The following is a 12,350-nucleotide window of genomic DNA, read 5'->3' as shown; positions in this document are numbered from 1 at the left end:
AGGAGATGTGAAGGAGCTGTCCCTTCTTCTCGAGTCGCCCTAATGTAATGTTGGCATGGGTATTGAGTTGTCCTCTAAGCACTATACACCTCTTTGTCAAATTAAAATAAAGACAAGGAAGCATTTCATTAACTTACTTAGCTTTTGATTCATGGTTTGTTTTCATAGTGTGAATCCTCACACAGGGACAGTGTTATTCAAAATCCAGAACCAGTTGAATCTCTCTGGCTTCTGATGAGGAGCACAATTAAAAAGTAAGGGTGCCCGATATACTAAGTGCTTTTATTTCCAACTGGATTCAGCCTTTATAAAAACACTTTTGGAAATCAGGCCCAGAGAGTCTGAAACCTGGCCATTGAGTTTCTTCAAAAGACAGTTCCAAAGATCTGACGGGTTAGAGCGAGACGCGCCAATGCTTTGTCTCCTACCACACCGACTGAATGATCTTTTTCAAGGCGTCTCTTGCAGGGCTTCAGTGCCTCACAAGGTCAGCCTGTCTCTCAAACGCTGTGGACAGTTCTGGTAAAAGGTGAAAGAGCGATGGCGGAAAGTATGTCTCCGGCAAGTGTAGGATAGGCTATGCGTGTGCCGCAAGGTGATCTTCACCATTGCGATTTTTATTTGTTTCCTCTTTCCCTCTTGCTTTTTTTATGACACTCTTATAGCCTATTTAGAGATCTTCCGTGTATACACTTCGCTTCGGCTTCTTCCTGTTGCTATAAAAGCAAACACGATATTTTATATTCCAAACTATAAATCACTCTTGAGGAAGAGTGGGCGCCATCATTTGAGTGACTGAGTGCCCCTCGTAGTGCAATAACGCTGATAATGGAGGGGGGCCTGCATTAGCGCAGAGCCTTGAGGAGGGGCGACAATGCCTGCATCCATCCTCCTCTGCAGACATCTCTGTGTACGTTCCTGGAAATTTCCAGCAGCCCCCCATCTTATCCTTTCCTGCTCCGGTGCCTAAGGAGCAGACACGGCTAAGATCCAGCAACACACCAGGTAGATTTCTCTGAACTGTGTGATGTTCATTTCTATTCTCCAAGAGGATTTTCTTGGATTTCTTTTAAACATTGCTTCTGCTTTGTCCTATAGGTTTGGCATCCGGCCTGCATGTTTGCAAGGCATATTCCATTCATGGATGTCAGAAAAGAGGGACATCACTGGCACACACCCCAGCTTTGTATCCTGGATAAAAGGGAAAACCTGAAACCTTTGTATGTTCCAGTTTGGAGAGAATAGGGCAATGCACTTCTGTGAACTGTACGACTTGAGACTGAACGAGTTGTAGAGTGAAACATGTGTCAGTTTCTTTCTGTTCAATGGAAGAAAGACCCGGGTGCTCTATGGACTTCGTTTTGTTAAATGATGCTTCAGATAATGGAGGTAATGGTTTAAGGCGGGGTTGTCCAACTTCATGCCTCGAGGACCGGAAACATGTCAGGTTTTTTGGACACCCCTCATTAATATTCATGAGACAAATCTGCATACAATGGGTCTAAATGTATGCACATGTTTCTCTCATGAATATTGAGGGATATCCTGAAAACTCGCTAGATTCGGACCACAAGGCCAGGAGTTGGACAACTCTGGTATAAGGGCACTAGTGTTAATCATTTTCCTTATAGGGACATATCTTCTTGTACACAAGCTACGTTCATGTCTGCCTGTAAACTGCACTCACTGAGTCTCTCTCTCTCTCTAGGACATTGATATAGCATTGAACTGCTGGGATCCAGACCTTTGTAATTGTAATGGAGACATTTAATAAAATAACTTGGTGTGAGAGTGTGTAATCATTATAGCTGCAAAGTTGCAGGAGTGTTTAACCCCATTTTCTCCAAAGTGTCCCCCATTTGAATGACTTGAACATATGTGTGGGCCACTCTGGAGTGGGTGCAATTTAAAATAAATCCTCACAACCTCTCATCCCATGACAACTGTTGTGTTTTTTCGCCCTCCCACCCATCAAGGAAATTGAAAAATGTAGGTCAGTAAGGACAATGGCAGCCTGCCACCTAATGCATTGCCTTTGTCTGCCTGCACTATTGAAATTTTCTAGTTGCTAAGCTTAGAACATGTGAGCGACCTGAGCCACTCGAAATGGGGGTGGTCTCAGTTTCCCTTTATCAGTTTTGAGCAAGATTGGTGTTGAAAATGTTGTTTCCAGGTTGAGTAACTTGTTGAAAGTGATCAAATCATTGTGACGTAAACCCCAGTTACCTCATTATGCATAGTGAGGTGGGAACACTGTAAATAAATGAGAGTAGGACCCAGTGTTCTTGTGATCCAATTTTGCAATAAGCAAACAATCGTAGTGTCTGCATGTTAAGCAAGAATTATTGATGCGTCCATTGGTTACCAACATCTTCTAAGAAATTGATGTATAATTTGGCAATGATCAGTTGCTGCCCTTGGTATTGAGTTAGAACCATTGGGTGGGGTGAAGGGTTTTCATGATTTGCTTGTACGATAAGTGATTGACAGAGGTCCTTTCCTACGCCTACCAAAATGTTTCTTGACCAAAACTGATTTGCGGGCATTCAATAGTGACTATTGAAAAAGTGTTGCGGTAAAGGTGCAAAGGTGAAGTCCTGCAACTTCACACACATGTAAATTATCTGCATGAGTCCAATAAGGCATAACCGGTTTGTTTAGTTGAAGAAAACTAAAATTGCCATCATGAAAAGAGCATGTTAACTGTCATTATGTTATGTATGAGTCCGCAAATGTCCTCTGTATTTGTGGATGAAAACGACATAAATCTTTGATTTTATATCACAAAAACAGTGCTGAGGGTTGTATCCAACATACAAAGAAGCAACACAGACCCGTGTAGATCCTTACTTGAAATGATGAGTTTCTAGAAGACATGTGCACCAACAATTAAGCGTGATTGCAGTCAATATGTGTTTTTTTTGTTGTTTTTTTTGTTTTTTTAGTTTGGATTTTCTCCTCCTTGGCAGGAATCACTTTTGGTGGAAATGTGCCTATAAGTTAATAGGACTTTCACTTTTTACAGTCTAGATATACACCATATACACCCATTTAAACTTGAAAGAGAGCATGTTCACGTTTAAGCATACACGGAATCACAAACATGGATTGAATGTCTTGAATCCATGCAAGTAGTGATTATATTGGCATGGGGGATTGTGTTTTGCTGTGATCGGTCTTTTGTTTTCTGAATGTTTAGCTTTGTGGGTTATATTGTGCAAACATGCTGTGCAATTCTACTTGAAGTATTTGCCGAGATCACAGATGGTGAACAGTTTAAGAGGGACCATGTTAAAAGCTCATGAGACCAGTTGAAAAAGTGATGGGTCGTGTGTTTCTACACAAACGTGGTGGCCCAATATTTTCACGAGCTATTAGGTGAAAGTGTTCCTTAAAACCATGCGTTTGACTTAAAAGTCCTGGTCTTCGTGCACACATACATGGAACCGTTATTGAGTAATTATTCACAATGTGTGACTGCCTGATTGGTCTGTATTTTGTAGTCCGCTTCAGTGGATATGTGTTATCCATCTTGCCCTAAATGCTGGTCATCCTCATTTTAATCCAACCCTCTTTTTACTGACACCCACTGGAATGATCTAATCACAGTGCAGAACAATAATGGTTTTTCCAAGGTTTCAAATCATTGGAGATTCTGCCTGCTTTGGAACTCTAATCAATTGGCAATTATGATAGCAAGTACTCAGCAGAGCTATTCCTCTGACGTGTGTGTCTGTGTGTGCGCGCACTCGTGCCGCCTCTATAAGGAGTGATATATGCAAGTATCTTCCTTAAAAGCCTGGAATGATGGGTGGGCGCTCTATAGACGTTACTAATTCCATTGCTAAGAGGCCATCCTCAAACGGCTACCTTCAGGATCTTTCTTGGACATGTTGTGGCCAAGTAAAGTCGTCAGGAGATACACCTGAAAATGAATGTATCTGCTTCTGAGGGTTGTAGGTCAAAGGATCGACAGTAAAAGGATCGAGAGGTCAAAGAATCGACCCCAAAGGGTCGACAGGTCAAAGAATCGAATTATTATTTCCCCAAACCAAAACCCCAAAAAATATATATAATTAAAAACAAATGTGATCCTTTGACCTGTCGACCCTTTGGTGTCGATCCTTTGACCTGTCGACCCTTTGGATTCGATCCTTTGACTAGACAACGCTTCTAAGCCCTAGAGGAGAGCTGTGGAGGGTGGTGGGAGTGCTTGTGGTCTGCCTTCAAAGATGAATGTCCCTTAGACAAGTGGTGATGGGTTCAAGCTCACAAACGTTCCCCACACATGATTCTACTCCCTTTCTTAAGTGCATGCAAATATGGGTAGCGTCTACGTATGGTTGATCGTTGATAACATAGGGTACAGATTTTGATAGCATTTGCAATCATATAGTATAATACGGGTGAGTCTAGCACACGGAAGGAATACAAAGGGTATATTGGTGGATGGGCAAAGCTATACTGCACAGTCTCTGCTGCTTTGTTACGAGAAAGAATCAGACACATCCGATGTAGTGTAATTCTCGTGATGTTCCAGTGGTGTGTTAGACTTTCTACTAAGATATTTTTATTCACGGTATCAAAGGTAGTCAAGAATTGCCCAGGCACAAGCACTCCCAGCCATTGTTTTGCCTTTTCTGAATAAAGTCAATGGGCCTCATTATAAGTTGGCCGGTCTGGGAACTACTGTACCATTAAGCGTACCGGTACCATAGTTTGCGGACCAGAAAACTACGAATTGCGCTCGAGGGTGCCTTTCTGCCCGCCACGTCTGACCTGGCTGGCAGAGCGGCAAACGCGAGCTCAGCATGTCGGATGCACCGGCACCATTTAAAACGGTGCCGGTACATCCTGCTTCCCCATTCCCATTGAGCCCTATGGGGCTCAAATGGGAATGGCGAAGAATATTTTTCGGCGCCCAGGAAGGGGCAAATACCGGGTCCGGCAAGACCGCAATGACCCGTTAATTGTCCATTCCTGGGTGCCGTAATGAGGCCCAATGTTTTTACCAGCTGCATCAAGTTCAGGTTGTTTTCAGCATAGTCAAGTTTATATAAGCAGCTCTAACCTGATCAGACAAAAAATACATTGTAATAATCTGTGTGGATGCAGAGGCACTGTGCTCACATATCTCGCTATTTAAGATCGGGGTCAAGTGTCTGCTGGTGAAGAAGCCGGGCCCGGTGGCAGCTGAATGAATATGTCATATATTCAGCTTCTCTAACTTCTTAAATGTGTATATTTGCCTGGACTAAGTGGATAACCTCATTGAGAAGATGGAAGACAGCAATACCTGACACCAGTCATTGTTTAAAGCAATAAAGTGATGAAAGATTTACGGACATCCTGCTGTAGGAAAATATCCCCAAATAGTATGGTATTCTAACTCTAATCTGTGTATGTGTATTTATTTTCTATTACTGTAGTAATGTATTGATTACTTGGCAGACAGTTGCTTTGGGACAGTCATTTAGTTGAATTGTGCAGGTGGACTTGTGTATGGGCTCTCCGGTTTACATAATTTACGTTAGAGTAAACAAACGTGTGTTTTTGTATTTTTCTTTTTTTTTTGGTTTAAATATCAGCAGATCGTTGGTATGCCCTTGGATGGGTTAATTCTGTTTGGGATTCTGTTACTCTACAGTATTAGGTTATATGGTACATGGCCAGGATTTCATCAGGGCCTGTTGGGATAATGTATGATAACCATACTCTTATGGTGTTACAATGCCAGGAAAACCATAATATTATTACTTTTCCAGATGCTGTCATGTGACCAATGCCTTCTCATTCTGAAGGACTATTCCACTCATACTATGGATTTTATTTTGCAATATCAGGGGCTGATATTCAAAATGGTTACCAGTTTTAACCTACTTCCGATCTACTGCTCTCTTTCCAGGAACAAGCTAGGAGCATGTGGAAGTTACACGGTTGACTTTTTTTGAGAGTCAAATAGTCTCACTTCAGAGTCAGTTACTCTGAGTACCTTCTTTGTAAATAATCGCCAGGCTGTCTGCCGTTTGTTTGAAGATCTGTTCACAATTGGCAAGCTGGTCGTGTCATCACAATACAAATAAATTAAAAGAAGCAATGAAACTAAAATCATCTTAAACATGGCTCGAGCTCTGGGATTCTGAGTTCTTAATCTGTTCATTCCTGGATAAAGGATAATAACGCATTATTAAACAGGAAACGAGTGTGCTGGCCAGGGGGCAAAATAAAGAGGTTCATAATTTGCAACAGTGTTTTCCAATATAGAGAATGGGTGTAAGACGAATGAATGTCACTTCAGATTCTAATTTTTGCTCGTCAATTTTCTCAACTCAATAACGTGATAAAATATTTGAGTAACAAAACATATTTTTTGGATGCCAATTTTCTAAAGAAAAATATATTTATATATGGTTACTTAAATGTATTCTTGTCTTTGTCCTATTCAGGTGTTTACACGGTATGGTAAATGTTACATGTTTAACTCAGGACAAGATGGCCGCCCTCTCCTGACAACTGTCAAGGGGGGGACAGGAAACGGGTTGGAAATCATGTTGGACATACAGCAAGATGAATATCTTCCAGTGTGGGGAGAAAAGGGTAAGTAGCAATTCTAATTCCTCAATTTTATCAATGGTTAAAAACATATTATAAATATAATTTGAAATATCAGCTTGGGGTGTTTTGTTCTATTGTGTCCCCTTTTGCCTACAGTTTGTTTCAATCTATTTCAGAACGTGTGCGAAATTAGACGTAAACAATAATTTCTAATTCATCTGTTTACTTCAGTAGATTGCACATTAGCGTCATTCAGTAGAAGGCACAACTGAACACAAAAACAGATAAACTACAGACAGAAAGCATAACAGCTGCGCTGATTTAATCTAAATACTGATTACTATAATAAGAAAGATGTAGGAGTGTAAAGAGCTTGTTATTTACCTGAAATTAATCGATGGACAGGTGACTATGCTAATCACATTGTTAATAAACTAAAATATAAAAATATCAGCATCGGTGAGTAATAAGAAACCAGCAAAAAACAAATTATAATTATGTCCATAACTATAATTCGTTTGAAACACATTTCAACAATTCACCATATAAATCAAGTGCACACTATTATCGGAAAATGTTTCCTTTTCAGAGCACACGTTTACTCAGTGTGCATGCTTTTCTTATTTTCTCGGTATTGTTTCTCTAATTTGTTTCAAAACTGTAATTAAATTCGCATTTATTAAGAAGTCAAAACTGTACTACAAAAAACATCACAACAGGAAAAGTAAAAGGTAGAAATAAACATGCATTTAAAAAAGGATTCAAAGTATTATTTATTTTCGTACATTCTCGCCATTAATTTGACTCATATCACATATCTACTGCTGATTTAAGTTGTTTTTCTTTCTTTTATGGTTAGCAAATTTAAAATTAATAAAAAAATAAAAAATAATAGATAATGCACCAAATCAAAATATTTAATGTAGAATAAACACAATCACTTATTTTACTACTATTCATATTTTATGATGACATACATTTGTATTGACTCTTTTTGAGAACAAATATCTATTTGTATTTAATAGTATATACAATGATCCATTTGTACTTGAAAAAGCATTGATAACAAATGTGGTTGTTTCTTGTGTTTTTGTCAGTGGAAAGATTTTGGATCAAATGAAGGTGATTGGCAATTCTGCAGCAATCAGAATTTCAAAGACAAAGAATCTCAATTTCTCTTATTGAACATTAAATTCTCCCAGCCCTAATTTGTATGGGTGAGCAAACTACTATAGGCAAAACTGAAACCACACAACATTTTGTGTGTTTCATATTGCATTTCATAATGTGAAGCTTTTCTGGATATTTTGTACAATGTTCACACGATAAATTGAATATCAAATGAATGATTGTCCCAATATCCTGTGCCATCTGTAATCAGGGATTTATGTTAGCAACTGACTTGATTTCTAAGACTGTTTAGGTCACATGTATTCAAGATTTCCATGAAAGTTGTTCACTATCTTTCATCAATGAATATGTATTCAGTATAAGGAATGATTATCAATTATGTATGTGATAGATCTTCATACTTTTCATTGACCTGATCCAGTTTTTCTTGAGTGACCTACGTTTATCAATGTTGTGATAATGCTCCCTCCATTTTCAACATCACATCATACCATATTGGAAACAGGATAATGCCTTGTGACATGAATTCAATACCCAAGCCAGGCTGACTCAACCCTTTATCCTTCTTAAGTCAATGGCCCTCATTACGACCCTGGCGTTGGACCATGGTGCTAATAGCACCATGGTCCATGCCGGTAACTTACTGACTCCGCCATGGCGGAATGGGGAATTACCACCCAATTCCGAGGTTGGCGGGGCGGTAATTCCCCATGCCGCCATGGCCCTTCCCCATTCCCATTTTTGCCCCACCGTACTTAGCACCAAGGTCCCTTTGCGGGGGACCTCGTAATCAGGCGTTAAGGGTTTAACGGCACTGCCACCTTTTAGGGCGCCGTTAACCCCTTAATGCCTGGGTTGTAATGAGGGCCAATATGTTGACTACCACAATTGGGTATTATTAGTGAAACTGCTGGTAATCATTTAAACTCTCTACAAGACATTGGGCCTCATTCCAAGTCTGGCGCTAACCAATGGCGCTTCTCATTCCCCAGGGCTCTTCCCCATTCCCAAATGAGCCCCCGTAGGGCTCAATGGGAATGGGGAAATTGCAAATAACGGTGACCGTACTTTACGGTCACCGTTATTGGCTGAAAAGCCCCTTTGCGCCCTCGTTCCTAACGCGTGCTAAAAGCAGGCGTTAAGGACGAGGGCGCAAAGGGAACTCGGAATGTGGCGGTAAGGGATTACCGGCACCGGTCTCGTTAACGGTGACCGGTATCCCTTACCGCCATACTCAGAATGAGGCCCATTATGTTAAAAACACATGTTATGATACACTCAGAAATAAAGGTTCTGCATACCCAATATGTTCAGCTGTTATCACTACCAGACACTTGATATTGGGTATCAGGTAATAATGTCCCCATAAATAATGTCCCCATACATAATGTCACTGGGAAAAGCCATTGGTGACATTATATATGGTGACATTATATATGGTGACATTACGGATGGGGACGTGTTACAGGGATGTCCCCTGCTCCCATTGTAAACAAAAAAAGAAAATGTGGGCTGCAAGGGTGTCCCCCATATGTTCAATGTAATAATGCCTCCAAGAAAAACAGTGACTTTTTTGTCAGGAGACATTTCTGCAGGGACATTATTACATTGAACCAGATATTGCCAGTGACAACTGAAAAATTGAGTCAAACTGGAGATAGTTGGTTTCAGAGTGACAACAATGAAGCTTTGTCTGATACCAAAAGTGTGACACTGTCCTTCTAATAGCCAGGGAGTTGGCAATACGTACTTGAATTTACAGAGGTTTCAATCGCCTGCTTATTTAAGCAATATAACTCGAGCATCGGGGGCATTACCGACTCAGGTAATGCCCTGGGGCCCTTAGGTAAGAATTGCGTGACCGGGGCACTAAAAGCTTTTTTTTGTCCCGAAACGCTGCAACATTTCGGGAGAAAAAAAAAAATAAGAAAATGGCCGCCGCCATGGAAAGGGAAAATGGAGTCCGTTTTCCCTTTCCATGGCGGCCATCGGGAGCAGATGCGCTGGAAACACAAGTGTTCCCAGTGCGTCCTCTCCAGAAAAAGGATCAAAAGAAGGTAATTGGGTTTGGGAGGGCAAGAGTGGGATGGAGGAAAAAAAACAAAAAGAAAAAAATGTACCAGCGTCCCCGGCGAGGGACGAGGGAAGTCTCTCACCGCGAGGAGGCTCGGAGGGGGGATGGCCCTGCTTCGAGCCTCCTCATTGGCTGATGGGCTGCCACGCCCCAACCGGGAACAATGGCCGTGGAATCCCGGCTGAGGGATTCCCGGCCGGGTAACGACCCAGCTAGAGCCAATCAGAATGCATGTTGCATTCTCCTTGGCTCTCGCCGGGTACTAATATATGATCACACACACTGGGCCATAATAGGACAGGCTATACTGCTGGTTTTTATGTTGGTGCTCAATAGGCAGAATCCCCATAATTACATCCTCTTGCTTCCTTAAATCTTCTAGATTATATTATTTTATCACGTGGTATGGTCTGTAATTGCATAACAGCCATGTACTGCATGTAATTCATGATGTATAACTGCATGATAGATAACAGCTTATGCAAAATAAAAATAAAAATACAAATTAGGAATGGAAAGCTTTGAATGAATCATACCCTCTGACTGTTCCGTACATCACATTGTCCATGCAAATATGGTGCTGCGATTTGATAGTATGGGTCTGATTCATGGAATTTGTGCGCCGAAAAACGAGGATTTGTGTGCCATTCTGCCCGCAAATGCCCATTTGTTAAACAGGGATTTGTGTGCCATTCTGCCCGCAAATCCCTATTTGTTAAACAGGGATTTGCGGGCAGAATGGCACACAAATACCTGTTTTTTCAGCGCACAAATTCCATGAATCAGCCCCTATGTGTCTGCAATTTCAAAGTAGCACTGAGTTGCATCAGGTTTGAGCTGTGGGTGCAGTGTTATTGATTCATAATGCACTGAGTTCTGGTTCACCTACCCAACTTGTGAGAATATTTTTAGGATTGTCTGATACAAATGTAAATTCCCTGTCCCTTTTAAATTGCAGAATTAGTCTCTTTAGCGTGAGAATCTTTTTCTCTGCCATGTAAAGTCAGCAGTAAAGGGCTACATGGAATTCATATTTACAATAGTATTTAATGGAATATAAATGACACGATTAAGATTACGCTCATTCCTGAATTCTGTTTATATATATGACCAGCACCGATTACGCATGATCAATTAAGTTCAGAGGGCTCATCAGGGTCAGTTTGAAGATTAGTGTGGTTAGAGTTGTGGCAACCTCTGGCTATGGTTGGTGTATTGTGTGATGTTTGACACACATGTACTAGGATGGCCAGGTTGGAGCCAGATCACATCTAGTATTGACACATTGGGTAATGGTTCTTTTTGTTTGCTCATGTAGAACAAATGGACATTATAAATAAATATTAAAAAGATTGCTTGTCCGCAGAGGTCTAAAGGTACATATTCTAAAAACAGATGCATGGACGATCATACAAGGCTCCATAGCATGGCAAGCATCCTCAGATGCAGCGCGATGCCATGATGATGCCATGATGCTCATGGTGTATGGCGCACATATTTCTTTGATATTTTCAAAATGACATTTTATTTCTTCAGACTCTGCTGCCAAATGGCCTGCTCTATTCTCGTTCTATCATCTATGTGTTTTTGAGTTCAACTCTGAGGATAGAAATGGATGAACAATGGAAGTTGTATTTCTTTCTACAGTGACTCAGGAAAGTGCCATCTCTTTACTTTGCAAGATGACTTCTCCGTAAACTATGTTCATAGCCAGAAGCCCAAACCATGTATTTTAAAGCAGAATCCCAAACCCTATTGGAATGAGCCTACATATAGTGCTGCTACACTGTGACTTTAAAGGCAATGACTGTGCAATTACTGTTATTACACATTGCTGCGATAACCGCCTCAACGAGGAAGATGGATACCAACGTTCCAAGACAAACATTGCTTCAAAAACTGATCCTTTGTGTCAGAGCAGGCAAGGGACTCTTGCCAACACTGAGCGATTAGTTGTCTGGCCATATAGTATCAATGCTTCAAAATGTTTGGTTATTATGGTGGTGATAGTGAACAATAATTGAATTTCTTCATGGCTGCACACAAGGAAAAGTAAATCATGCTCTATTGAAAGAAAAGACATATGTCTTTGGAATCAGAGGATCAGGATACAATACACTTAGAGATCAGTCTGGTTTATGCAGGGGCACATTTTTAGAGTTTTAAGGCAATGACTGTGCAATTACTGTTATTACACATTGCTGCGATAACCGCCTCAACGAGGAAGATGGATACCAACGTTCCAAGACAAACATTGCTTCAAAAACTGATCCTTTGTGTCAGAGCAGGCAAGGGACTCCTGCCAACACTGAGCGATTAGTTGTCTGGCCATATAGTATCAATGCTTCAAAATGTTTGGTTATTATGGTGGTGATAGTGAACAATAATTGAATTTCTTCATGGCTGCACACAAGGAAAAGTAAATCATGCTCTATTGAAAGAAAAGACATATGTCTTTGGAATCAGAGGATCAGGATACAATACACTTAGAGATCAGTCTGGTTTATGCAGGGGCACATTTTTAGAGTTCATTCATATTTTGTATTGTATATTACTACACAGCGGGTGGTGTGGCAGCCTCTCAGTCAAT

At 40.7% G+C, this 12,350-nt stretch overlaps 1 protein-coding gene across 1 annotated transcript in view; it reads left to right on the top strand.

Annotated features, from left to right (window-relative positions):
• ASIC2 (acid sensing ion channel subunit 2) overlaps positions 1-12,350 on the top strand; it is a 2,197,477-nt gene that overhangs the window by 727,004 nt on the left and 1,458,123 nt on the right. Inside the window, exon 2 of the mRNA XM_069634090.1 lies at positions 6,447-6,597. Coding sequence (XP_069490191.1) covers positions 6,447-6,597 — 151 coding nt within the window. The remainder of the gene's footprint in view (positions 1-6,446; positions 6,598-12,350) is intronic.

This window comes from Ambystoma mexicanum, chromosome 13, assembly GCF_040938575.1.
Source record: "Ambystoma mexicanum isolate Mex_15411 chromosome 13, UKY_AmexF1_1, whole genome shotgun sequence".
NCBI lineage: Eukaryota > Metazoa > Chordata > Amphibia > Caudata > Ambystomatidae > Ambystoma > Ambystoma mexicanum.
The sequence above is the reverse complement of the archived record's forward strand: the minus strand, read 5'-3'. Positions and strand labels throughout refer to the sequence as shown.